The 27,273-nt window shown below is 39.9% G+C and overlaps 2 protein-coding genes across 4 annotated transcripts in view; both read right to left on the bottom strand.

Moving 5' to 3' along the window:
• LOC133463790 (thrombospondin type-1 domain-containing protein 4-like) overlaps positions 1-1,284 on the bottom strand; it is a 55,130-nt gene extending 53,846 nt beyond the window's left edge. The window contains exons 1-3 of the mRNA XM_061745513.1: positions 1,033-1,284; positions 344-398; positions 101-173 (exon numbers count right to left, since the gene is read on the bottom strand). Of these exons, the coding sequence (XP_061601497.1) occupies positions 101-173; positions 344-372 (102 nt within the window). The 5' untranslated portion in view covers positions 373-398; positions 1,033-1,284. The remainder of the gene's footprint in view (positions 1-100; positions 174-343; positions 399-1,032) is intronic.
• Positions 1,285-5,781: 4,497 nt separating this feature from the next.
• LOC133421448 (leucine-rich repeat-containing protein 49-like) lies at positions 5,782-26,745 on the bottom strand. 3 transcript variants are annotated; one of them, XM_061711067.1, is made up of 12 exons: positions 26,663-26,745; positions 26,483-26,544; positions 24,277-24,424; positions 22,467-22,550; positions 21,222-21,397; positions 19,904-19,999; positions 13,819-14,053; positions 13,198-13,383; positions 12,008-12,117; positions 8,466-8,619; positions 6,277-6,504; positions 5,782-6,155 (listed from the first exon to the last, which is right to left on the bottom strand). In XM_061711067.1, the coding sequence occupies exons 1-11, from the start codon at positions 26,696-26,698 to the stop codon at positions 6,289-6,291; spliced, it is 1,503 nt and encodes a 500-aa protein (XP_061567051.1). In that variant the 5' UTR covers positions 26,699-26,745; the 3' UTR covers positions 5,782-6,155; positions 6,277-6,288. The 3 variants fall into 3 exon arrangements, with proteins under 3 accessions (XP_061567051.1, XP_061567042.1, XP_061567059.1); XM_061711058.1 differs by having other exon boundaries at positions 5,782-6,504; XM_061711075.1 differs by lacking the exons at positions 26,483-26,544; positions 26,663-26,745 and adding an exon at positions 26,139-26,167 and having other exon boundaries at positions 5,782-6,504.
• Between the last annotated feature and the right edge of the window lie 528 nt (positions 26,746-27,273).

Below are 27,273 nucleotides of genomic sequence, written 5' to 3'. Positions count from 1 at the left end.
GATATCGTAGGTGTACAATCATTAGTGAGAGGATATCAACACATGTCAGGACACAGATTCATTCTGCGTCAGCATCGTCTGCTGCAGGGTTGCTGCTCACCTTCCTGTGGTCGTTTGTGCGCTGGCTCTCGAGTGGCTCTGACCAGAGCAGCAGAAGCAGCAGAACAGAAACTCTGCACAAAGAAGTGGTTTGTTTGTTGTTATTTTTTTAATAAATTACCAAGGTGAGAGTAAAATGTGCTGATGCAAACTCTCGCTAAATTAGATTTATGTGAAGTCAGAGATAAAGAATATACACACGTCTGAATGCAGCCGTGAAAGAATGCACAGATGATCTAATTACCTGCCAATCCAGAGACAGACCGCCTGCATGGTCACGTGATCCGCAGAAACGAACACTTGGATTGTAACAACAGAAAAGTTGCACTTGACTTATTTTGTTGGTTGTTTTTTTTTTACAAACAGCAGATACAGCATTTTTTTTTTTAATTACAAAACATTGATTGCATCAAAACTGATAAAGAACCATTAGCTACTAATTACTGAGCCTGAAAATCCCACAGCAAAAAAAAAAAAAAGTGAAAAAGACTTCAACCTACTTGACCATGTGAGTTGACCTCTGGCCTCCGAGGCTCCTAATGAGACCCCCCAACCCTCACCCTCCCTCACCCCCTCACCCCCCACCCTATTAGACAGCAGGTCCTGATAGTGAAAGTCTTTCTCACTCAAAACAAAATAACTCAAAATAAATCAAATTAATTAAATGAATCAAGATGGTTAAGAAAACAACTTCTCAGCAAACACTAATTATTACATTTAATTATTATTAAATAATGTATTATTATCAAAAATGATTTGATGTTGTTTGAACTAATTGCTGCCTTCTTGGCCAGGTCTCTCTTGAAAAGGAGATTTTAATCTCAACGAGACCCACACCTGGTTAAATAAAGTATGATAAAATACAAATCCAGTATTATCCAAAGCAGAAATAATTAATAATCAAGACAAATAAAAAGATAAGCCCACGCTTACCCGCGCAGGAGGTGGCTGATCTGGATATGGAGGTGTACTTGCTGCGCCTCTGAACTTGTTCCCAGTTGTCTTTATCCCAGAGCAGGTATCCTCACGGCCGGAGCCTGGATCCAGCTGGAAACGCGGACCTTCCTTCTGGGGACTCGGGGCTGAGCCATGTGAATGGACTAATCCGTGCCCGGACTGGTGCGTCAAACTCGGGCATTGTGGACGGTGGGGACCGCGCTGGTCATGGTGATCCCGGGGATCCTACTGAGCCCAGACCAGCAGCCGACGCCGCGGACGGGGAGCTCCGCTGCGCCCCCTGGCGGCCGCCGGGAGACGGAGCCTCCTCCTCCTCTGACTGAGTGTGAAAGGTAAAGGTGGGGGCAGGTTGTTTTTGTTATTTTTTTATTCAGGAGTTGAGGTGCAGAGAAAATATATATTCCAGTTCCAGTAAGTGATCTTTGATATCCAACACTGGTAGATTTGGATTTTTTTTTACTTTCAAGCAAATGCGGCAGTATTTAGAGAGATAAACAAGAGTTTTACACACACACACACATATATATATATATATATATATATATATATATATATATATATATATATATATATATATATATATATATATATATATATACATACAGACAGTATATATATATATATATATACATACAGACAGTATATATATATATATATATACACACACACACACACATGCATATGCATATATACTTATATACATACATATATACATATGCATACACATATATGTATACATAAATACTGTATATATATATGCAGTATTTATAATGATAAACAAGAGTTTAACACACATTATATATATATATATATATATATATATATATATATATATATATATATATATATATATATATACAGTATATATATAGGCTATGTTACGGTTTATTTTGCAAAATAGCCGGCTAATGTGCAAAATAACCGGCAGGGCGGTGAATGTGTAAAATAGCCGGCCAAACGGTGAATGTGTAAAATAGCCGGCTAATGTGCAAAATAACCGTCAGGGCGGCTTATGTAGAAAAATGGCTATTTTGCAAAGTACATACATTTTTAAGCTCATGGTGCACGGACATCACATTTTTAATCATCTCTCCAGTCTCGATGTCGTGGCAATTATAGCAAATATTCTTAGTCCAAATCCCATGCAGTATATTCCTCAATTGAGTATCCCAAAACGAATAATGCAAACTACAGATCACGTCATTGGCACCCCAGAATAGAGCGTTGCCACCGAGGTGGCAAAGCGCAGTGGAGTGCACTCTGAATTTGGGCACACCTCTACCAGCCTTATAGGTCTGGGAAATGTACTCGCAAATATCCAGTGTGACAGTCTTTGTGAGGAAAGATCTATTCCCACCTTCTCTTTGCCACCTCCAAAACAGACAAACAGTTGTTGTGTCTCTCTCATGGAAGGTGAAGCTCCTAAACCCGAATCACACAAACCCGAAGCGCGCGCATGATGAGATGAGGTCTCTCCTCCTCCTCCATTTGAACAAATTGATGAAAACAAAACAAACTAAGCAAACGTAATTCATTTGGTAGATAGAGTCCAGTTACTACACTACAGAATAGCCTACAGTTCAGTTGAATGGATGAAATTCGTGCTTCAAACCGGTCACTTACAGTCGCCAATCAGTGTAGTTGGTGCGTAGCAGCCAATGGAAGAAGCCCATATGCTGCACATGCTTGTTGTTGACAAGGCTATTTATGGCTGTTAAAGAAGCCTAACGTTACACTCCCCGAAAAAGTGTCGGGTCTGACACATCCACAGCATTAACCGGCTACTGCCGTTTTTCTACATTAGCCGCCCTGACGGTTATTTTGCACATTAGCCGGCTATTTTGCAAAATAGCCGTTTTTCTACATTAACCGTAACATATGTTACCTCAGGTCTACAGGAAGTTTGTTCCACCGGTGAGGAGCAGAGGAACTAACAGATCAACCATGTATTTTGGTCCAAGACCATTCAGTGCTTTGTAGACCAGCAGTAAGATTTTAAACTCTATCCTTTGACTCACTGGAAGCCAGTGTAGTGATTTCATGACAAGCCATACTTGTTCAATGTTTTTATAGTTGTACTCTCATAAACTTTAACATTTTACTTGTTAATTCACGCTTGTAGAGTCTGAGAGAGCTTGCAGGGTATAATTTTTGTGTCCTCTCTTATTACATTTTAACTTTGTTAGTATTAATTTAGTCTTTCATGAAGTAAATAAATATTGTTATATTACAATATTAATTAGACAGCTCACAACTTAAGCTACGTGTCCCCCGGGCCAAAGGGTCTCACGGGAAATGTTGACTAACAGGAACAGGAGGGAATAAATTTGAGTCCAATAAAAATGTAAGTACTGATTTACACTGGTGCCTGAAGCCTTTTTGCTTTTCATGACTCGAGACCTGTTTGGACGCGGGACAGTGCACCATCGGCTGAAACTTGCCGTGCTGTTGCCACCAAAAAGAAAGAAGGAATAAATGAAGGTTTTATTAGCCTTGTTACTTTCAGCTGTGATAGAATAGTTTACCATGTTATATCATGTTAATGACATCGTCTCCAAACGACCTTAATGTTTTGTAACTTGAATAATAAAAAAAAACAAAAACACACACATAAAATACTTATAGTACTCAATTATAAATAAATAAAAGTTTAATTTTGGAAAATAATCTTAATATTTAATTGATGACGGGAGGCAGAGCCATCTATCTCAGTATTTGCCTCGGCAGATCACAGGATCGTTGTGTATTTTTAAATCTGGTCTGTGTGAGAGTCATCATATATGTTTTCAGAAAGGTTAAGAGATTTTGTGATACCCACCCAAAGAAAAATCAGTTTTTAACGCCTGCTAGGTGCTCTTACTCCGAGGCATTTTAAACATTTGCTTTGAGATGGTCTACTAAGTGTTTTTTCTACAAATTATAAAACTTTTCAAGTCTTCTTTCTTCTTCTTAACACAAGATTTTTTAACTAAATGACTGCGTTGGTTTGAGCAGCTGAACCATTTTGGGTCCTTAAGGTTTTTAAAAATTTAAATATGGGGACTTCCTGATAATTTATTGATAATCAAAAGGAAAAAAAAGTAAACTATCTTTCAGTTATAAGGATTTAGAGATGAAAATGTCATAATGTCAAAAGAGACTTAATTAGTTAAAGTTACTGAAACCGATAATTTCCCATTGGCGATCAATACAGTATCACTGAACTGAATTGAATTTAAATAAAAGCCAATGTTGTCGGGTTGTGTTTTCCTACTTTTCAGATACGGTATTTTTTTTTAAGTAAGATCATAGAGTTTAGGTAAAACCTCATGTAAAGCTGCTACACGGTTTAGAAACACTCCGTTCGGATGTTGACGTTCCTCCTCTTTATTTGCATGAAGTCACTAGTCTTGGAACCGGGTCAGCCCTTTGGGACCCCGTTTCTCTTGCAGTACTGGCAACAACAGTCCCATAAATGTCAAAATGTGGCAGCACCAAACAACGGTGCCATCAGAACTGTGGAAAATAACCAGTTGAAGCATTCTGACAGCAGACGTTTGTGCTTTGGGTTTGCCCATCAAAGCAAAACAGCAGGATTTCATCAGAAAACTTCACCTGCAGCTCCTGCCATACAGCATGTGCTCCAACTCAGTTTAAGCAATGAAAAATAAAGTACTGAGCAGAAGTCTCAGGAACCCCTAATTTTATATAATTGGTGTCCACCATCTGTACTAGTAAACCTCAAGATAATATGTAGACTATTGTATAAAGTAATATCTAGATGTCCATGTACATGTACAAAGATCTCAATGTATAACCGATAAGACAACGAGACTACAAGTGTCTCAGATTTTTGCACAATACTATATATTTGAATCGTACTTTTCCAATCTGGATTATGTTCGGAGAAACAATTATCTCCCAGCTCTGAAATCAGAGCTGTGTAAGACTTGCAGGAGGCTTTCTTTATGCCTACATGGGCTCTCTCCAAGTCGCTGGCTTCTTTCACAGCCCACAAAAGTGCACAATAGGATGATTAGTGACTCAAAAGCCTACACAGCCGTGACTGTGAAGCTTTTTGTCTCTTTTCTCTCGGTGTGGCCGTGTGGTGGATTGGGGACATGTCCGGGTTCTACCCTGCCTCAATCTGAAACTATTGGTCATATAGAAAATAGACTCATCAACTACATAGCTGATGCTCCTTTCTGCTCAAAGTCAAATACCTTTGAGCAAGGCACTGATCTCCGGTGAAGCGCATGACGCGGGACAGCAGTGCCTGTCGACTCCTCGGTGGGTGGAGCTACTCAACCGTCCGGCCCCCTGCAGTTACTCCTATAGGCTGATGCTGCTCTCTTCTGACCTGTCTGATTAAATGAGGGTTAAAAACAAGTTTGCAGGAAGGTTTTAGGGAAGATGGCAGAAACGCATGAAGAACAGGTGAGGCCTTTCACCTCCAGGGACATTCCAGTGTTCAGAGTTCCCACCCCCAAAGGGACTCTTCATAAACGTTGGACCTCCTCAGTACACGCATGCACAGCCTCTCGCTCACAGGAGACCAGTGGTCTGCAGGGAAACGCTGGTAACACCTCAGAGACACAGCATGCTTGAAGAGGTAGTTTCATTCCCAGGAGAACGCTGGAACCTGAGATTTAAATGAATCTGAGTGGATCCTTGATGAAAAGACATCTCCACTCCTTTCACAAACAATCACTCAAACTATGCACACACGCTTAGAGTTAATGCAGAATATTTTAATCCTAAATACAATACAGAAAATCAGAGGTAAACAAAAAAGGACCTTGTCCTTTATTTCATGTCAGACAGGAGGAAGTGAGAAAACAATGCACAAGGCTGATTATAAAGACAGAAAAGTCATTCTAGTCTCCAGAAGAGACACTGGTCATTTTCAGCTGATGATCACAACATTACACGGAGTCATTCAGAAGGCTTTTAAAGTGCAGAGGATGCTCTAGAGGGACAAATCAACAATTCTCTAACTTTCTTCAACCATACCACGCTCTGAAGAATCAAACTATGTGTTTTCAGTGAAATTCTACATTCAGTCAAGAAGCTTCTGTCTTGACAAATCATCAGACATCTTTGAAAGGGTCTACATCCATCTGAAAAAAAAAGTAATAAAGAAATCACTAGGTGATGACATGTTAGTGGAGTTTGAAGTGGAAATAGTGGTGAGAAGCAAATGTTCAGGTGTGTTCATGTGTTGGTGGTTGAGGAGTGAACCTTTGGTCCGTTTCACTTGGTCTCAGAGAGCTTCGCCAGACTGACTTGGCGGAAGGCTGCTTGATCGCTCATCTCCATCACGCAGTCTTTCACCATCTCGGCGAACATGGAAGGCCACAGCTTGTGTAGAGCCTCGCCCTTCAGGTTGGTGTCTGACGCCCGTTGGACCAACTCCTGGAGATACTGTGCTATCATGGCAGCGCGCTCCGACGACTCCACGTTGCCCTCCTGTGAAGAGAGGGCTGGATTATTTATGCTGGTGGAAAACTACAGCGGCTAGAAGGTTTATGTAAACTCTATCGGACATTTAAACTTTGACAGTAACCTGGATGTCATAACTCCCCATACAGTATCTGTAGGAACCTCAGAAGGAGAACTGGACCGACCCTCTTAACTGCTTCTGCTTGTTTCACATTCTTTGGATGTCTGGTGTTTTTAGGAGCTTTACCTCACACACACAATTGTATTACCCACCTTGTATAATACTAAAAGACATACAGTGATGCTTTCTTTAAAAAGCAGCAGTTTCGTATCTGGTGTATTCCATAAATATTTAAAAGTAGTAGAAAAAACATGAAAAGATGTTATAAAAGTCAAATTATTCATTTATGCACAGTATTGTCAGATATACCGTTACTTTTGGTATCATTTAAAATTTCTTCAGTTATTGAGCTAACTTTTCTTGTATTCACACACCTTTTCCAGCCAATAGAAATATTCCTTACGGCCAACATCAAGATAACTATTTGTGCGTAACTAATTCACACAAGTAGTTGTATTTCTTTATTAAAAGACACACAAAATTCACCATGAATCATTCTTGGAGCCTACAACATCAAACAGTTCTCAATATGGCTGTGGATGGGGAATGTCTTGCTTTTTCAAAATCTGCTGCATCGTTGTCAGACTTGACAATACTCCCTAGATCCCTTACTTCCTCCATCCCTTACTTCCTCCATCCCTTACTTCCTCCATGTCGCCCTGGAAAGCTTCTATATTATGAACCGTACACTCACTTGATTTCCCTCTCTCGTTAGTAAAATGTTTTATGTCATATCTTTATCTACGAAGGTTGGAAAAAGTAGCTAGCCTTTTTTGATAATGTAAGCAGTAGAAAGTACAGATTTAGTGTTTAAATATAAGGAGTGAAAGTTTAAAGAAGCAGAAGAAGTTGCTTGAGCAGGAGGAAGAATAATAGGATCATGTTAAAACAAAAACTGGCAATTGATTTGGATGATCTCATCATCCTCTCTCCTTCATCTTCATGAGATGAAGCGCAGTTCCAAGTAAAGCCGTTACACGATTTATCAGTTTCTGATCAGTACTTTCCAGAGTCTTTGGAAGAGATTTAAGACGCGTGGAGATCGCTCTTTCCAGGCCGTTGCACCGAGGCTCTGGACCGATCTCCTGCCGTCTCCACGTTCTCTGGACTCCATCGATGCTTTTAAGAACAAACTTAAAACGCACCCGTTTCTCAGAGGTTTTAAACATCAGTAGTATGGCGGTTGTTTTATGACCACCATGTTGATTTTATGTACTTTTATTCTAGGAGCTTTTATCGGTATTGTCTTGTTTTTACCGTATTTCTACTTTTATTGTAGTGTTATTATTGATGTTGTTTTATTTTTTTGTGAAGTACCTTGTGACATTCTGTTGTCTGTGAAAGGTGATATAGAAATAAAATGTACTTACTTACTTAGGCATTTTCTATATTTACTCTCTTTATTAAAATGCAAACAGAAAAAACTAAAATTAGAGGTAGATCAATTTATTGGTTGTGACATTAAGCCGTTAATCAACGACACAAAAACCGGAATCAGCTTTAAGTTTAGGAGCTTAAGCTGGATTGCAGTCGATTTAAATTTCAGACAGTTTTTTTTTATCTGTTTGTGTCTTAAAGAGACTGCTAACAAGACCCAGAGTGCCTAAGACTTGTGCACTGCTATGACACATTCCTTATATTTCTTGTTTGGGAATCAACGTTGGAGAAAACTCAGAAGTAAACAAGTCCAAACCTAGCAACCTTGTTTTTCCTGCAGATGATGCTATCAGAAGCTCCACGTTTCCACATGATTTGTGAGTTTTGAAATCTTTTATAAGTGAGACTGCACACCATAACAAAACCTGAGGTCAGGTTTGTGAAAGCAGCGTGTTGTTGGGAAACCTTTTGTGGTTAGAAGAGAACTAACCTCCGGGCTCTCAGCGCTGCAGTCTCTGCTTGGGTAGTTGAACAGCGCTCTGCTGAGGCCTTCGCCCAGGAGCTTGCCGTTGTCCCGCAGCTCCTCTGGACTCAGGCCTGCCCGCCGGCCTCGCCCCTCCAACAGGAACTGCAGCTGCCGCTTCCTTCAGGGGGAAAACAGAGAGAGGAGGGTAAGGACGCGGAGAAACGTGGAGAAACACCAGCAGCAGTAGGTTAAATTAGTGTAATAATGGTGTATTCATGTCTGTAAAATTAATAAACACCCAACTTAAGTCTATAAAACATAATTTTTAAGAAGTAAATCACTGACTCAGTTCTGAAAACTCCACTAGAACTGAGAGCAGATAAATCACAGCGATCTCTCTGATTTTACTGTCAACAACTTTTAAATAGATCTGAATAAATGTCAGAGACCCGGTTCTGTGTTTGGCACACAGCAGCAGGATGTTTGCACTTATACGAGTTTTTTAACAGTGATTTAAAAACTACAGCAAATGTTGCTGTCAGTCAGTATAAATCTCATGTGATGTGCTTTTGCACCGACATGTTGGGCAGGTCGGAGCCAGGATGCTGAAACGTTCAGAGCAAGCTGGAGGCAAACATTCCAGATGAGACGATATAGTCTGTAAAGTGTGTGAGTGAGTACGCCAAAACACATCAGCGTGTAGGGGTCACTTATCATACTAACTAACAAGCTTAACTCTTAAAGAAGCCAGATCTTTCTTTTTATTTTAAAATGTATTTTTTTAGAATCACATTAACAATTCACACAGTATTGATTACTTGTTAAAATCATACAGTACTTGCACTATTTCCCTCTTAGAGTTTGACAGAATAAAAGAAAAGAAAATCAAACAAATGAAAAAATGAGAGGTCTTCCACATTTACCCACACACATAAAGTGTTTAAAAATAAAAGAAATGACCAGGAATGTAATTCTTTACCATCACATATATTTCATAAATTACATCATACCAGTCTTCTATAAATGTAGATGTGCTTCGGCCATTTCTTTGTAATTGCTTCCTAGTACAGACCAAAAGTTTGGACACACTTGCCCATTTGTTTGAATGAGAAGGTGTGTCCAAACTTTTAGTTTGACTGCTGACTACAGAAATCCAAAGAGAAGTCCATCCCAATTACAAAGAACTTTTGAACCAAATATTGTCAGTAATTCTATGTCTCTCTTCTGCCAGAAAACATGTGTGGTTGGACCAGAACCAATGATTGGCTTTCTGAGAGCCACATTTGAATGATGAGACAGCTGAACAGGTAAAATAAAATATATCTGCTGAGACTCTTACAACCAAACACTTTCCAAGAGGTTGAACTTTGTTAAGCTGTCCTCTGTAACAAAACTGTTAGTTTCATTTTCCCATTTTAGATTAATGTAAGTACTGCTAGTCTTCCTAACGCCTTGAAGTCCCTTGTAAAGTCTTTAGTTTGTTCTAAGCCCGAGTTTGGCCCTGTAGGCACAAATAAAAACATTTAACAAATCATTCTGAAACACCTTTTGGCTTTCAGGAATAAAACTACTTATATAATGACATGCCTGAAGAAATCTAAAGAAAACGCTATTGTTCAGACCGTATTGTCTCTCAACTACCGGTACCTCAAAGTTATTCACTGATGCCTTGCTGATAAATGTGGTAGAGAGACCTTGTTTAGCCCATTTCCCGTAGAGATCTGATTCACCGGGAGTAAAGTCCAGGTCAAGTTTTCAGACCTGAATTGATCCATTTATTTTTTGTTTCCATAAAATTTCTAATTAATCTCTTATCTCTTGCTTGAATTGGGATTTCCCCTGGCATTCTTTCCTCAGTTTCTTTCCATCTTGCGTGTTGGTCTGATTCACACCAACAGAACAAAGTCCTCAATCTTTTAAATGTGGAAATGCTAGTCTGAAAATGTATCCTTGGTTTTTCTCCTGTTGCAAGTAAATCTCGATAGCAGATTGTCCCAGATCTTTAAACAAGACAAGACCAAGATTTGTGTGTGTGTGTTTTCTGCATGTTTGCAACTGTCGGATAGAATGAATTAAAAAAAATTGGATTTATTGAATGTAACCAAGTGTAAAGTAATTATGACAAACAAGGTCTCGCTCGGGCAATTAACTCGTATAAAACTGTAATGTCAGATGAAAACATGTGACAATATTCTGGCTATGAGCCAGAAGTTATCGTGATAGTTTAGCAGCACTATCACCAGTGGGGTTAAGTATATAAATCAGCTAAATTTAGCACCAATTCCATTAGCTGCAAGTTCCTGATTAATCGGAGCCTAACTGCTGTCCCACATCTGGGCGGTGTGCAGTCTCACAGAAAGTGAGTCAGTTATTCTTAACTCTAAAATCCACAATGAACTCTGTTTACACTCAATTTGTACATAATTAATTTGGTAGTGTTGTCTAAAGGGATGTCTGTAATGCTAATTTATTTGTAAGCGCAGATCAAACAACATCCAAGACACCCTGCAGAAGTAGTTTCCTAGTGGGGAAGGATCCTGTGATCCTGGGAATGTTTCTCCCCCCCAGACTCACTGACATCTGCAGGGAACGTGACACCTGAGCAGCGCTTCAACCCACTGAACAATGCAGGTCAGAATACAATTTATTGCGTGTGAAAGCCGGCTGACGGTAGCAAGGCCTTCTGAAATAAGATCTCAAAGCTAACATCTTGTGAATAAATTGTGGAACAGGAGATTCTTGATGCAGATCACAGTAGTTTGGTCTTGTGTGATCATGTGAAAATGATCACCAGAACTGTATATTATTGAAACAAGATGTTTTTTTTTACAACTGCAGCTGATTTTCATGGTCATTCTGAACACTTTCTTAAATATGCTAATTCTTTAAGTCTTTAAAGACATTTATTTAACACATATTGCACTTTATTTCCCAAATGTTTACCTTTATACCGGTAAACAGTGTATGGTCTCTACACCCTCAGCAGATCTGAATATCTGAATAAATCAATAAATAAAAAAAATATTTTTCAAAAAACATTTTTAAATGAAAGTTACACAGTTTTTGCTTCTGGAAAAATCTGTGAACCATGTATACAGCTTTGTCAACAGATTTTGCTTTTTATTATACAGTGTCTTAGATTTTTATTCACAGGTTCCTCAGAACCATCAAAAACCTGTCTTGTGTGTGACAGGTTCAGCAGATTTTGTGCTCTGGGAGGATGTTTTTCTTCTATCAACTCAGAGTGACAGATCTCCAGAGATTTCTGGCTGGGGAGAAAGAGGAATGTTTGTGTCCAAGTGCCAAGTATCCACCCGTAGCCTGAGACACATAGTCTAATTCCCCTGGCTCCTCGGTGCCAGGCTCTGTCTCACGGTTACACACACATACACACTAATCTATACACAGACAAATCCACACACAGGCATGCAAACACATGTACAGAAGCTTATGTATTCACAAGCTGGAGAAAATTAGGTATTCACATTCTTGATACTGTAGATTTGAATAGTTGGTCTATAGTTAAAAGTAATGTTGTGGTGAAGCATCTGAGGTCAGTGTCTCACCTGGACTCCTCTAGTAGTAGGAGGAGCCGGCAACGTGGAGTTTCAGTGGCTGCTATATGACCCAGGGTCCCGAATACTCGCTCTGCAGCGATCACATCATTCATGGTCACCTGAGGTCAATGAACACACACAGAAACGCATGTACACACAGCCCAACACAACATATTTCTCCATGAATGGCTTTTTCAACTGTGCCTCGGGACGAGTTACACTTGCTGCAAATACGTCTCACTGGGACTTCTGTACCAGGAGATTTAACAGACGCAAGTAGAAACAAGACATGACACTAAGAGCAGGTGGCAGGTGTAAACTCATTTAAAGCTGAGTTTTCATGCCCTAATGTCAAGGTAATATTCCCAGAGAGGACATTCCAGGAGGCTCAGAGGTATAATACAAGGCTGGCAACAGAACAGGAAGTGCTTGACATAGTCAGAACTACACTTTTTCACATTCTCAAGGCTAGTTAGATGGGAAACTAGAGCGCATATTAGGGCTGTGCGATTAATCGATTTTAAATCTAAATCGGATTTATTAATCACAATCGATTTAAAAAAAAGGAAAATCGCAAAATCGATTTTCCTTTTTTGCAGCTGGCTGCATTACAGACAGAGCCCGTCTAGTCATCTTTGTTTGGTCAAGAAAATTGTAAATGTTGTCACTTTACTAAACTCAAGGAGGATTTACAGTATCTTTCAATTGCACTTCATTCCCAATAGGGAAATGTGTTTGCTATTTTTCTTTAAAAATAAAGATAAAATATTTGAAACAATTTATTCCATTGTCTTTTGTAGTTTTACCAAAAAAATCGAAATCGAAATTGAAAATCGGGTTTTCAGAGAAAAAAATCTGGATTTTATTTTTGTCCAAAATCGCCCAGCCCTAGCGCATATATGGCAATAAACCAGTTGTCATTTCCTAGAGCTCAGCCCTCTTCGCATTTCTGTATCGTATAGGTTAAATAAACTAAATGTAAAGAATACTGTGATTCTTATAGGACCTTGTTACTTTTGCTTCTTTTTTTGTCATAACGCCGAGGTAAGATAACCTGCAGCCGTCAGGAAGTCAGAACGAAGCTATCCATACACTGATCGGACACATGCAAGCAACAATATTAGCATCCACACTGCAGACCTGCAAACTTACCACTCATGACTACATGTGACTGAATTAGAAACTCAGCTGGTCCTCACCTCCTGGCCGTTGATCCTCTGAAGGTTGAAATGGTTGAGGCGGTAGATGACAAACGAGCGCCACAGAGCCAGACTGACCACGGGGTTCCCCTCTGGAAGGACGGTCAGCTGGTCCAGACGCCTCACCTGAGCCAGGGCCGCTAGCTGCGGCAAACGGTTGATGTTGGTTTCCATGAAGATCAGGTGCTACGGAGAAAAAAATGTAGTCTAAGTGAAAGTCCAACCGTAAATGGCGGAGGAACATCGATTGAAAGAGATCATTACTTTAGAGAGACAGATTAAAGCATAACTGTGGCTATAGAAAAACACAGTGACACTGTAAGTGATCGCTTTTACACCTTAACTATCTAAAAAGGTCAAATGAAACCAGATTACTATGGAAAAATGCACAAATGTTAATGTGTTGATTTAATAACTCTTTGCTTACTACAAAAAATAGTAAAGTTAATAAAGGGAAACTCTCTGTCCAAGTTGGAGCAGCATAAGTAGTTTAAATAAAAGATGTATTTTTTATTAATTTGGACCACTCCCTATATATTATGCTGTACATATGGTGTTTAAAGTCTGTATAAACTCTATACCCGCTCCATATACCACAGTCCATATACCAAGCAGTCTCACCGACAGATTTGGGAACTTGACCCTTATTCTCGGCAGTGTAGGTACAATGGCATCAAAGTTGATGTAGCGAAAGGTTATAACAGTGACGGCACCAGCAGTCTGCACACCCCATCCCCTCTCCAGGGCCTCCAGGGCTCCGAGTCCAAATAAACGCAGGGTATCTCCATCCAGCTCTGCCAGGTGACTGTCAGACAAGGACAGACTCTGAACGCTGCCACTCCCTGCCTCCACAAGCCTGCAGAGTAGACACACACGCACACACACACACACACACACACCTTGTAAGCCAGTGCTGAAGGCACACAATTTGTTACCTCGTGAAACCTGAAGACTGTTTTTTAGCCAAATCAACCGAGCATACAGGGAATTGAGCCTGGAGAAGGAAAACAGTAGAGAAGACTCCCCCTGTCTCGTTTAATTGATGCTCTCTATTCTCCTACAAGATGGGTGAAGTGCCCTTTCCTGATAAGAGAGTCGTGAGAGTAGTGAATCTGGGCAAGGCCCAGGGAGACATAATCTCCCTGGCTGAAAGCATCTATTCAGGGGACAGCAGAGTTTGGATCAGGCATATATCCAGACATGACACCTCACTGTGCTGTAGAGAAATTTCCTCTCAAACAGAAAGCTAATTGATCCTAGTAGCTATGTGAAATCTACATTGAATTCAATTGACTGTTTTAATCACTTACCAGTAACGGAAGATTACACCAGGTCAAGTTACATGTGATGTGGAGACGGGTGCTGGTATGACCCTGAGAGTTTCTCCAACTCATTCATTTTTGTCTAAAGGATCAGTGAATGGTCAAGGTGCCTCAAGAGATGATAAAACGCAGACACCGTTAGACCATAAACAGTTAGATTCTTGGGAAACTTCGTTTACTTTAAGCGGATCCCTGTGTGTTCTCTTCTAGACAAAAGTCAATTTCTCTTTTAAGATGTTAGTCTGCCCCATTTTGTTCAGTCACATAGTAACAAGTAGAAGTGTAATAGTTAAAGGGGACCTATTATGGCATCTAATACCTATTTTAAACAGGCCTTGAATGTCTTAAAAACAAGCTTTTGATTGTTTTTGCTAAATAAATGAGAAATTCAGCCTCTGAGCCATGTCTTTATCATCCCATTCTCTAACCTCATTATCTATGCGGGATTCTGAGTGGGCGGGGCTATGATAATTAGGCACAGTGCTGATTGGCTGCCTGAATGACGCGATACACCGCTACGAAAAAAATGGCAGAAGCTCCGGCCGGTGGAGTTAGTTGTGGGCGTGGTTTCACTCATCGTAGGCCAACCGATGTAAATCGCTCCCGTTGTTACGTAACGACCGGAGCATAATCTGCGGCTCGTAGAAGCCACATCACACTGGACGGCTCATCCGGGCGGCTGTACAGACACTTCAGAATTTGGATGCTTTCCTCCTTCTCTGAGTTGGCAGGCTGAGGGGAGACCACTTTATATATGATAAAGCTAGAGAAAACGTGTTTTTCATAATAGGTCCCCTTTAAGTTAGGCAAAACTTCAGTTACACATTATACTTACTGGCACGCCTTTTAACTCAATCGGCCCATGATCCGGCCCATCTACAGAAGCAGCTGACCCGGTTCAGGTCTGAATCCTGACCTGTGGTCTTTGCTGTAAGTCATACCCCTTTCTCCCCTGACTTTCCTGCATCACCCAACTGTCAAATAAAGGTCGATAGCGCCAAAAAAACACATTTACCTTTGATAGTAAGCACAACAGACAAAAGATTTATGTTACCAGCCTGAGCCTCCTTCGGTGAAGTAGTCACTGATATGGGGAACACCTGTGAGTGCTTCTCAAAATAAGTGGCTATGTTGAAAATATTGGCCGACCCACTGACATAAACGGCTGTAAATCACCAACGTGAGTTCACGCAATTAGTTAAGGGGTTGGGTTGGGTTAGAGTTAGGGTGGGGTCCACTCTGCCAGCCTATGATGGTCACTGAGAACTATAACCAATCTCAACTTAGGAATTTACCTTTTTTTCTTTTTTTGAATAAGATTAGCCACTTTTCCAAGTAGGTAATTTACCTCAATCTTGCAGACTATATTAATCCCATAAAAGATGGACATTCTGTATATTTTTTCTTTATTTTGTGAAGTACACAACTGTTGATAAGCATTGTTTCTTAAGATCAACAACAGGATATTGCAGAAATGGGGTGCCTGATTTGTGTGTAAAACAGGTAAAATGTCAAAATGCATTGAAAGAGAAGCATGGCCTACTAATTTACTAGTTTATTTAATGTATTTAAGCTGAAACTGGTAGTAAACAGTCTTTTAAGTTCTAAAGTCCAAAGTCCAAGTGTGTCTCATTCAAACACAAATGGACATAAATATGAAACCTGTCAGAGACTGAGAGGCAGATTAAACATTAGGAGGTGTTATGGCTCCAAGATGACAAAGTCAAAGGAGAAGGAGGTGAGAAGTCAGAAAAGTCACAAAGACTAACTTCTACGTTTCTAGAAGTGTTGCTATCATCAATGTCTGCACACAGACAAATCCTCCATAATCAGAGCTGAGAGGCTGCCAGGTATATGGCCCTGAACTCCTTTACAAGCCTACCAGTAATTATTGAGAGAAGAAAAGAAGAGGGCAAGGAAGATGAGGTGAGGAATCCATCACAATTACATGGATCTTGATCAGGCAACAGCAGATTATGAATCTATCTCAACTAAGGCTACCTCACTTAATCCCACAGAACAATTAGAAAGTACAGCTGTCATCTCTCAACAGCTTAATCCCCACAAAAACATACGCTTTGCACGTCTATAATTCCCTACATGATGTGAGCAGCCACACTGTCTAAGCTGTCTTTACTACACATTAAAAAAGAGAAAGTGTCCTGCAGACATTTTATATGAAGTATTACTCACCATGTGTGGTTTTAGGATTTTACAGTTTAATAATGAATCATGCTACCCTTCTTTTACTGCCATTCTTCAGTATGTAGGTGTCACCTATGTGGGATTGTGGCTTTTTGATATTAGTTTTACAAAATAAAAGTACAAAGACTACAAAGCCGACTGCATCACAATGATTTCTGAGTATATATACATATATACTGTATATACATACACATATTTTCTTTTGCAGTACATTTCCTCTTCCATTTTTAGGAGTGAGATCTTCAAAAGTGAAATCTTCAAATGGTTGCGAGGGAAATTGATTCAAGAAATGTCAGCATTTGAATCGCACTTTGCCAATGACACAAGTTGTGGATCCATACATTTTAAGAACAAAAAATACTAACAGCTGTTTCTTTCAGTTAAGACAAATGGTCACTCCCTTTCAGTATATTCATAATCAGTGATCATTCAAGAGGAGAAGCTGAAGCTACGACGACCTATGATCCACATAGCAACAGGATTCAGTTATATGATTAAATTAGTTGAACATCAACTCTTTTTCCCCTTTCTTCATCATCTTTGCTCTGAAGCAACACACAGGGTATTGTGTACAAAGTTGTTAACTACACTTTGCTCTAACAACTTTTTAATCCTCATGTAACAAAGTGTTTTTACTTTATTGTAGCAAATGTGCATATCATTGAAAAATATAGAGTATAATTATCAGTATTTGCATCTCCATCTTTGAGCACTACATCTTCGACGATGGAAGTCAAGCAAAGCAAACATGCACTTCACAAATCTAGAGGCTAACATGAAGAAAAGAGATGAAATAAAAATTGATCATTGCAGTAGGACTCTGTGTGTCATTTGCAAATTAAGTATTTCTATGAAGCAGAGTCTAAACTCTACAAATGCAAACATTTACTGTTGTATTCTACTGTTAAGCTGTTTAACTTTTTTTGTGAAGGAAATGAGGAGTGCAGTCAGGAGTTGAGAGTCAAGTCAAGAAGATCTAGTGTTCCCTGGGGACCACATACACACAGAATCTGCTACTACAACCCCCCAAAAGAAATTCAGGGTGACAAGGTTACAGACGATCTTAAATAAATGATGTACTTTCTTTCTACCAGGGAAAGGTGATGTGAGCATTATGATTCACAAAACTCCAGTGAGAGACTCGTGTATCATCTGGCCTTTCATGCTCTCCGTGGAGGAAGATACCTGAACAACCATCTGAAATGACTACACTGTACATGTAGTTCCCCCACAAACCCACACTGAACTCAACAAACCGATATTTAAATTTCTCACCAACTTTTCATTCTCAGAATTTTGCTCTTTGACATTTTGATTTTAATCAAATATCTTGCTTCTACTCGCTCACCTGCCAACGTTTGGATACTATTCCCCAGGGGATTTTCCTATACAATACAAGCCAAAGTAATACAACTCGCAAATCATTAGAGCGTACTGGACTCAATCGCGTGAGTGCTCATTTTCACCTTAACCTGTTAAGCAACATTGCTGAAGTTACAATAAAGCCCGCAAAGCTTTTTCCATTGAGGGATTTTGGCTTCAGGGTCATATCCTGGTGCAGGAAGGAACGACCGTCTTTGAAACATGTAATAATAGTCTTTGACACAGCCCTCATTTTCATCCCAGCCTACCCTCTCATAACTCACCAAAACCGGTATCACAGCTGTGTAGTAGAGACTTATCAAACCTAGATGTTCCTAATAGAACTCCTTCAAAGAGGGTGAAATATAAGAAATAATCAAATAATTATTATATTATTTCCTACAAACAACTGATAAGCCCTGAAATATCGGTGTAGTCATGGACTTTCAGCGCCAAACTTTCAGAGACACATTAATACAATTACAGAGTCAGCCTTCTATCACCTGAAGAACATCTCCAGGATCAAAGGACTAATGCCTCAACAGGACCTTGAAAAACTCATCCATGCATTTATCTTCAGTCGAGTTGATTACTGCAACGGTGTCTTCACAGATCTGCCTCTAGAAAGTCCATCAGACAGCTGATCCAGAACGCTGCTACCTGCGTTCTCACCAGAACTAAGAAAGTGGACCACATCACTCCAGTTCTGAGGTCCTTACACTGGCTCCCTGTATCTCAGAGAATATACTTTAAAACACTTCTGTCAGTTCATAAATCACTGAATTGTTTAGGACCAAAATACACGAGGGACTTGTTGCTGCCATATGAACCCTCCCAGGTCTCCTGGTTCAGGTCTGCTCTGTGTCCCCAGAATCAGAACCAAGCATGGGAGGCAGCATTCAGCTTCTATGCTCCACAGATCTGGAACAAATGCTGTTTACAGCTGCCGTTGACTGAATTATCTAAACTGTTCTAGATTTAACTTTGAACAATGTTAATTCTAGTTTAAGTCTAACTTGTATTTATTCTGCCACTGCACCTTTTCTCCTCCCCACTCTTCATATCTTTATTATGTAAAGCACCTTGAATTGCCTTGTTGCTGAAATGTGCTAAAAAAATAAACTTGCCTTCCCTTGCTTTACCTTGCAAATTATCTCAACAGATGACTGTATTTATTATTTGGCATAATGAAAGATATCTTTTCTAGAGTCCGTGTTAAACTTGCATTGACTTGTTATAAATGTCCATGTATGTTTCAACAAGACACTGCAAACCTAAATACCAAACATTACATGACTGAGGAAGAAGATGCGGCACAGACAGTGGACCAGCCTACTTGCAGTCCTGATGTGACCCCTCCCTACAGAAAATGTAGAATTTTGAAATGTAAAATGTAGCATGAACCACATCCTTGCATGAAGAATGGGAAAAAATAACCATGAAATAGATAGTTGCTTGATAGCCTCAATGGTGTGAAAAGAAATGACAAAAACACAGCAGGAAAGGTTTTACTCTATAAAAAAATTAAGTAAATAAAACAAAAAACAAATTGATGAAGTTGAAAAAATAAAAGTCAGTCAGAATCAGGATCTGTTTTATTTTATTTTTCATTTTGCATGAAAAAATTAGATGTTTTCTGATTGAAGTTTGTAGAGGGTTATGGGAGATGCTGGAAATATTGTAGAAACAAGAATGAGCAGAGCTGTTAAGAAAAAGCACTCAAAGGTACTTCAAACATGAGGCAGTGGAACCATGCACCTTCTATCAGGTTCAGGGAGAACTTCTTATCTATCAGAGTTGGAGGAGTTTAGTCTTACTTGGGATCCCGAGGGCTGTTCGGTCGGCTGTTGGTTCGTAGCCTGCTTTCTGTCCCCCCTGGCGGTCGTTCAGGTCCTGAACCCGGGCTTATCCGTCTGTCACAAACATAATAAATATTATATTCAGAACCGCTGCAGATGGTGAAAAACGAAATAGATTAATTTATACAATTGAAAACAACTGAATAAATAATTAAAGAAATGAAGACGCGACAGTCACACATGCTTGTCTCTCTCCATATAACGATCAGAGATTTTCAATCAGATGTACAATAAATGAACAGACCACATTCCACCACTCTCCAGTCTGTCAGGTCGTCTCATTGATCATAATGCAGTCGATCAGAATCAGCTGCTATAATTAAAACATTCTTATCATGACTGATAACTGAAGACTGATGCTCAACCCATCAACTAACTGGTGGTATAGCAGTGTTGCCATAATGACAAGTACAGTGATCCAAGTAATCCCCCTGCATGCACAAATGTTAGTGTTGGATGTTACCCCTGTGCTTGAGTGGTTTTCTCTAGGTACTGCGTCTTCCTCCCACAGCCCAAAAACATGTTTTGCAGGATCATTTGTGATTTTAAATTGCCCATAGGAGTGAATGTGAGTGTCTGTGCTGTATGTGGTGCTGTGATGGCCTTGAGATCTGTTGAGGGTTGTTACATCCTCCCCCCCCTGCTGGTCATAAGTGATGTTAACAATCTGTGTGTTTCTTTTCCCCACAGGTGAACTCAGTTAGGCTGATTGGGGGAGGCTTTAAAATGAGGAGGTTGGAGCCTGGTTCACTCTCTCTTCCACCATCCGTCAGCAGCAGCAGCCTGTGTTGTTTGTTATAATTTCTACTTTAATTCTGATGGGTCCAGTTGTCATGTTTTTCCGGCTTTTTGTTTCTGATAGGTTTAGTTGGTTGTTTACTTGGTTAGGGTAGAGGGAAGAGCCCAGATCTGACGGCCCTTTGTGGGTTGGTCTGTGTCTCTTTCCCTTCCTTTGTTTCTTTTGCTGGCTCATCATCATTTGTTAGGAATTGTTGTTTTGTGGTTTGGAGTTCATTTTTGTTTGTTTATGAATAAACTCATTTTTTTTATAACGCAACTACTTGACTTTTGGTAATTATGTTCGACCTCTTTATTGAGCCTGTTAGGGGCCGTAACAAGGGTGTACTCCTGCATTTCAGCTAAAGAGAGCTGTGATAAGCTCCAGCAGATCCTCGAAAACAAGACATAAAAAATAGACATGATATAGCCCTCAATGACATCAGACCTGGAAAGACTAGAAGAACTACCACTGATTTTAACGTCACATGTCATGCACCTTGGTTCATCTGGAGAAGGCTCCTGTGCAAGGCCATTGGTCTGTGCAGGACTGTGAGCCGGGCTGTTCTCTGGACTAACATCCTCCTTACAGCCAGTTGTTGCAGGGAGCTCCAAGCAGGCTATTACACCCTCCCACTGCTGTGCTGCATTACGGATTGCTAGACGCCGCTTCTCCTTGGTAAACAGAACACACATATACAGAGAGAGAGAGAGAGAAAAAGAGAGAGTAATCACGTTAGGAAATCTTGATTTAATTGTAGTTCACCCTTTAGGCAACAGACATTTCCACAGCAGTCTACAGGAGAGACCAGTTTCTCTTATTTGGTGTATTTGAATAATTCTGTCAAAGCCGAGCTGTGGTTTTGCTCATGGAAGCAGTGGTGAGTCAGCATGAGTGCATTGTGAGTCTTTTCCCTTGTGAATTCAGGACCCTGTCATTCAATATAAAATTTTTCAGCGCAGAGCCACAGATTAACAGTTGTTAGGTTACAGAGTAACAGTCAGCTCTGCACAAAATTAATCTCTCAGAAAAAAACACAGCAGATGCTGTGGAGCAGAGATGATTCAACATATTGCAAAGCAGATGCACATGCGAGACATCACCAATCACAAAATAAAATAATCTATGGGTACATTTACATGGACAATGCCCCTGTGGAGAACCCCCACCCCCCTCCAACAACCAACCCCCGAAGAGCTGCTGTGTGTTGTAGAAATGATAAGCTCATAGAAAACTTCAGTCTATGAGACATTCAAACATGTAAATACCCAATAAAACACAGCCTCATCACTGTCAAGACACATAACTTTGAAGACAGAAAAAAGGGACAAAGTGAGGGGGTCATTGGAAAAAAATCCCAAGATAATGTTTTATAGCTTTTTCATTAAAATATGTTTTGATGGGCATGTTGAACAAAAGTATAGAAAAATAAAATAAAACAATACCCCTAAAAAAATCAGCACAAAAAGGTTATTTCCTTTTTTGAGGTTTTAAATGCGTGTTAGTGTTTACTGTTAACAAAGCTCCATCCAGTTTGAATCTTTCAAAATAAATTAAAAAGTCAGCAATCCACACAAGTTTTAGTTCCAGTCAGAAGAAGCTGGCACTTTCTGTGAACACTTCGTTCCTCTTTTATTTGACCTGTAAGCAGCGATGTGATGTGTGGTTGCCATTTGTCATGTGTCCTATGCACTAAAATCTGTCCGATAAAGACAAAAAAAGCAAAGCAGAGCATAGTTTTACCTTATGAATGGCCTGTTTGTGACTCTCCTTCTTCTTCTCCTCCTCTTTTCGAGTCTGTACACCTGCCATGCGCCGATCCTCGTCCTGAAAAGGATAGCTGGTGCAATCAGACTGTCGCTCCATTCATGAGTTCTGAATTATTCAAAAGAGAGGGGGAACCACAAAAGATGCTGTCTGGAAGACGCCTAACTACAGCAGAATCTGTCTACTATGAGCCTGACAGAAACTCTCAACACCAGCCAGCTGCATCACTGGATTATCTATCTGATTTTCAGTCTCAGATCAACTGAGCCCAGCTGTTGGGGAAACAAAACTCCCAGAATGCAATGCTGCCAACACAATCTGAGTGCTGGCTGAGAGCAGGGGGATATTAAGCTGCTTGAGACAAGCTAGCAGAGACGATGCTTCTGTCAGAACAATAGAAGCAAAATGGAGTAACTGGTGTCAATGATGCCACATCCTGAACGATGAAGACAGAATTTGTAATTAAAAATAAAAATAAATGATGCTACAGTATATAAAGAAAAAAATGTAAAAACATGCAAATGCTGCTCTCTCAAACTGATAAACATGTTGCTCGTTCAAAAGGGTGATCTTTTTTCTGCAACGATCCAGTCTTGTATTATTTAGTAAAACGTGGAACTGTGAATTCAAACATATTTAAATTTTTGTGAAAAGATGAGAAGTTGCTTTTAAGGAAGAAGCTCTGTAAGCCACACTAGTTGTACTGTATTTGTACTGTAGGTAGAAAATCAATTACATACAGTGCATTATTGTTACATATTTGACTAGCTAATAACAACAACTGAGGGTATTTTAAATAATAGACATTTCAGTCTGTCTGTATGTTTTTGGGTTTTTTTTCTACATTTTTGCTTCCCCAAAGTAAAAGCTAATCTTCCAACAGTAAATCTGAGGTTTTAACAGCTTAGTGACAGCACAGTGCAGTGAGGGCATGTTATTCCAAATCAGCAGGGGTTCGGGACATTCGGATGATGTCTAACAGGCAGACGACACAGAAATCAGCACTCTTGTTTCCAGGGTTGAATACTTGAGGTTACATGGACCCTGGAGACCCCTGAAACTTGCTAAAAAAGAAACCTGATCATATGTGCCTTAAATATCTAGTGAAAACATGAAAATTGTTGAAAGTGGAGTTATAGTTTTTTTTTTACTTCTTTTTTTATTATATCAGAACTATGTTTTGAGGGCAAGGTGTGTGGTACTCAGATTCCTCTAAAGTACAAGCTCAGACCTGGATGCTCCCTGCTTGACAGCTATTAAAAGCATTCAGTTATTTCAATGTACCACATTTCTGGCACACTGTATTAATCCAATTACTTCATGTGTTATGAATGCGATCACTGTAGATCCATAGATAGTATATACTCCAGATGTCTATTATACTGTCAGAATTTAGTGATTTGGTGACTATAAAGTGAACACGATGAGTCCTGCGTCGATGTGAGACAGCAAAAACTCATAACTATGAAGACTGGAGGTTAACAAAAGGTTTGTTGTAAACTGTGATATCAAGGTAAAGTATGTTTCTGGACTATAGGCCAAAGAACATCAGCAACATAAAACAGCCTCAGGAATATATTTTCATAATGTAGTTTAAAGGTTATGGAACATTGTTTGCAAGAAGTATATGATTCATATATAGCAAGAATGCCTTATCTTGATAAAGACATAACTCATATTTCAAAATATACCTGCTGCAACCAATTTTCACTGTATTTACCAGTTTACCTGTTTATGTCTTGTAATCACAGATTTATTTTAAAAAGCAGAAGCGGGTGAGTCTTACTGTGATGCGCTTCATGTCCAGCTGTTTCAGGTGAAGCACACAGCGCAGGACGGCCTGCTTGTACCATGTCTCCAGGGCTACAGGATTCCCATCCAGGGTTAGCTCAGAAAGGGACGGCGACTCTCCAAGGCAGGCTAGCTGATCAAATCTAGAAAACATTGAAAAGAACATTTTGAATGAACTTTTGACTTAAAGCTGTGCAATTCAAAGAAGATGAGCAAAGATGAGCAAAGATTATGTTTTTGTCTTAGAAAAACATATTAGAGAGATATCTAATAGTGGTCCTCAACCTTTTTTCAGTGAGTAGTACCCCCTAACCAGCGCAAAGCACTTTTGGTTGTAAAAAAAAAAAAGACCTAAAACAGAGCACTGTGCCATCAGTAACTGATTTATTAAACATAAAAATATTGCTGCTATGCTTCAACCACGACTCCATCGTTGGTCCAAGTGATTGACAGGTGAAGCCAGGTGATTAGGTTAGGTGGAACCATCCTGGTGTGGGGGAAACTCTGGGGTTTTAGGATAATAAGTTGAATAGCCTACTCCTGAAGATAAAATTAATTTTATGAATTTAGAATTATATTTTCCTCAATTATTTATGAAATATTTATTTTTAAAGGATTTTTTACATGGATGCTACTTTTTAAATATATGTATATTTTAAAATCTCCCGTACCCCCTGGAGTGCCTTCATGTACCCCCAGGGGTACACGTACCCCCATTTGAGAACCACTGCGTTAGAGAAATGTATTAGAGAACCAAGCTATGCTTGATGAAGACAGGAAAAACTGGTAATTTAACAGGCTGTGTGGCATCCTGAGAAAACACTGCTCCATTGTTATCATTCTGAGACAATACCATAAATTAAAAAACAGAGTCGTGGTATGAAAGGCAGTAAAGATGCCATGACTGATAACTTGCAATTACAACTTTGATGGATAATTAGCCTAAAAGCATTGTGTCTGCTCCCAGTCTGTGATGTGTTCGAATGTTACGGAGGGTCAAATGGTAACCCTATATGAGTTTATAAAGCAAATACAACCAAGAATGAACACAGTTAATTGGGAAAAAAATAATATTTTAGCAAATTTTTATTTGAGATTACTGAGGAATTGTATGTTTTCAGACTCTCGCAAAGCATACTTATCTTTTAGGAAATACCGAAGAACCAGTGTCTAACATTGTTCATCCATCCATTCTATTTTCTTATTATGTGTGAGTTATGACTATCTAAACACTAATTTGATAAACTACTATTTTCAGCCATTTATTCAGCCATTAGTTCCAAGTCTCTCTACTGGGTAAGGTGGCCACAGACAAGCATGCCCTGACTCTCTACCCAGCAACAGAGCACAACTGATATCCTATCAGCACTTTTAAAAACCTGCTTAAAGGTTCTGAACTCCTGTTATATGAAAACATTGAGTTGATCAGTTTTAAGGAAAATAAACACAGGAAAAAAGTTAACACTGACTGACACATTTATAAATACATGACAATAAATTAAATAAACATTATACTCTGAAGTTATGAATTTAAAAACATACATTAATTATTTCTGGCCTTTTATTTTGTCACTATGCTCTGCGTGTTGGTGCATCAGATGCTGAAACAAACAGACACTTGAGCAGCAGGGCTGGCATGACATGTCAGGTCACATCTATCACAGTACAAGGTGATCATGGGCGAGGGGAAAGGCCCACCCTAAATCCTACACGAATCTTTGCTCTGTTTCTTTAATAAGTTAAGTCTAAGACTGCTACACTGACTGAATAAAACAACACTGAAAAATAAATAACAGATTAAGGAAAAGAGTGTGTAAAGTAATCTGATACTTGTACAGAAAATGAGCACACACTTACCATGCTGTGCAGCCCATGAATTAAATGTTTTAAGTTAAGATTAATATATTTTTTTCAAAAACAGCACCACTGCCTGAAATAACTTTCAACAATGATCACTCCCACATCATAGATAACAGCACCTTACATTTGGAAAATAAAGACACAGTCCAGTGGTTTCTAGGTTACAGAAACTGCAGAAAACAGCAAACCCGTCTGTGTTGATGTGAGTGTTTGCATGTGTTGACCACCTCCTATTGTGTCAGGAGCTGCCAAGAACTAGGCCAGGAGACGTGGCTCTGTCCGGCCACCATCCCTGCCCCTGCCCAGTGGGAAGGAGGGAGTTAAGCAGCACAGGCTCTTACCTGATGATGTTGTTGCAGCTGAGAAAGAAGCGCTGCAAGCAAGGCAAGCGGTCCACCTCAGTCTGGAAAGACAAAAAAGGAGAGAGAAGACCGAAAGATGGATGGAAAAGGCAGGAAGATGCTCAGGAAGAGGGAAGTGCATCGTCACAGCTCTGTATCCCTCTCCATTCCCTCAGTCACCTTGCAGCTCTCTGCTTCAGCATTCAGCATCCCCATCTACCCTGCGCATGCACACACACACACACACACACACACACACAAACGCAGCCCGCTGCCTTGTCTGCACATGGGAAGGAGGGGCAACACAGAGAGAGAGAGAGAGTGAGAGAGAGAGCATAAGGAGAACAGGGAGGGGCGGTGAGTGGAGAGTGTGCTGCGCTAATGCAGGGATCCTCTGCAGCAGCACGCTTGCTTGAAATGCTACCTAAAATGCACAGACATCCAGCAGAACAACTAGCCAGCAGGTAGCCACAGCACAATACTGCATCATGGTTGAACAGTAGCCATGAGAGATTCAATGGAGGCTGAAAGAGGGACTGCTTTTACTGACAAACAAGCCCAGCTTCAAAATCGATGCTGACTCTAATGAGAGGTTGGCTGAAGAGGAGCAGCTGGCCAGCTGGCGAGCTGAAGTGGACACGCAGGGACAAAGGCAATGTCATAACCACAGCTACTAATTAGATACTGAGGGAGTAAGGAGGGGGGGGGGGTCATATGTTCAGTATCAAGATCTGGGCTGTGTGAACATGTGTGTGTGTGTGTATGAGCAGTGTTACACATTTCCAGCAGCA

The sequence above is a fragment of the Cololabis saira genome, chromosome 2 (assembly GCF_033807715.1).
Source record: "Cololabis saira isolate AMF1-May2022 chromosome 2, fColSai1.1, whole genome shotgun sequence".
In the NCBI taxonomy this organism is placed as follows: Eukaryota; Metazoa; Chordata; class Actinopteri; order Beloniformes; family Belonidae; genus Cololabis; species Cololabis saira.
This window is presented reverse-complemented; position numbering and strand designations above follow the sequence as displayed.

What these genes read in the sequence shown, in the direction of transcription:
- LOC133421448 (XM_061711058.1), bottom strand. Translation starts at nt 26,698, where the DNA reads ATGGGGATGCTGAATGCTGAAGCAGAGAGCTGCAAG. An exon ending in TGGACATGAAGCGCATCACA is followed by an intron (nt 22,551 to 24,276) that starts GTAAGACTCACC and finishes TATCCTTTTCAG; the next exon opens with GACGAGGATCGGCGCATGGC. An exon ending in CTACTACTAGAGGAGTCCAG is followed by an intron (nt 8,620 to 12,007) that starts GTGAGACACTGA and finishes TTCCCCCTGAAG; the next exon opens with GAAGCGGCAGCTGCAGTTCC.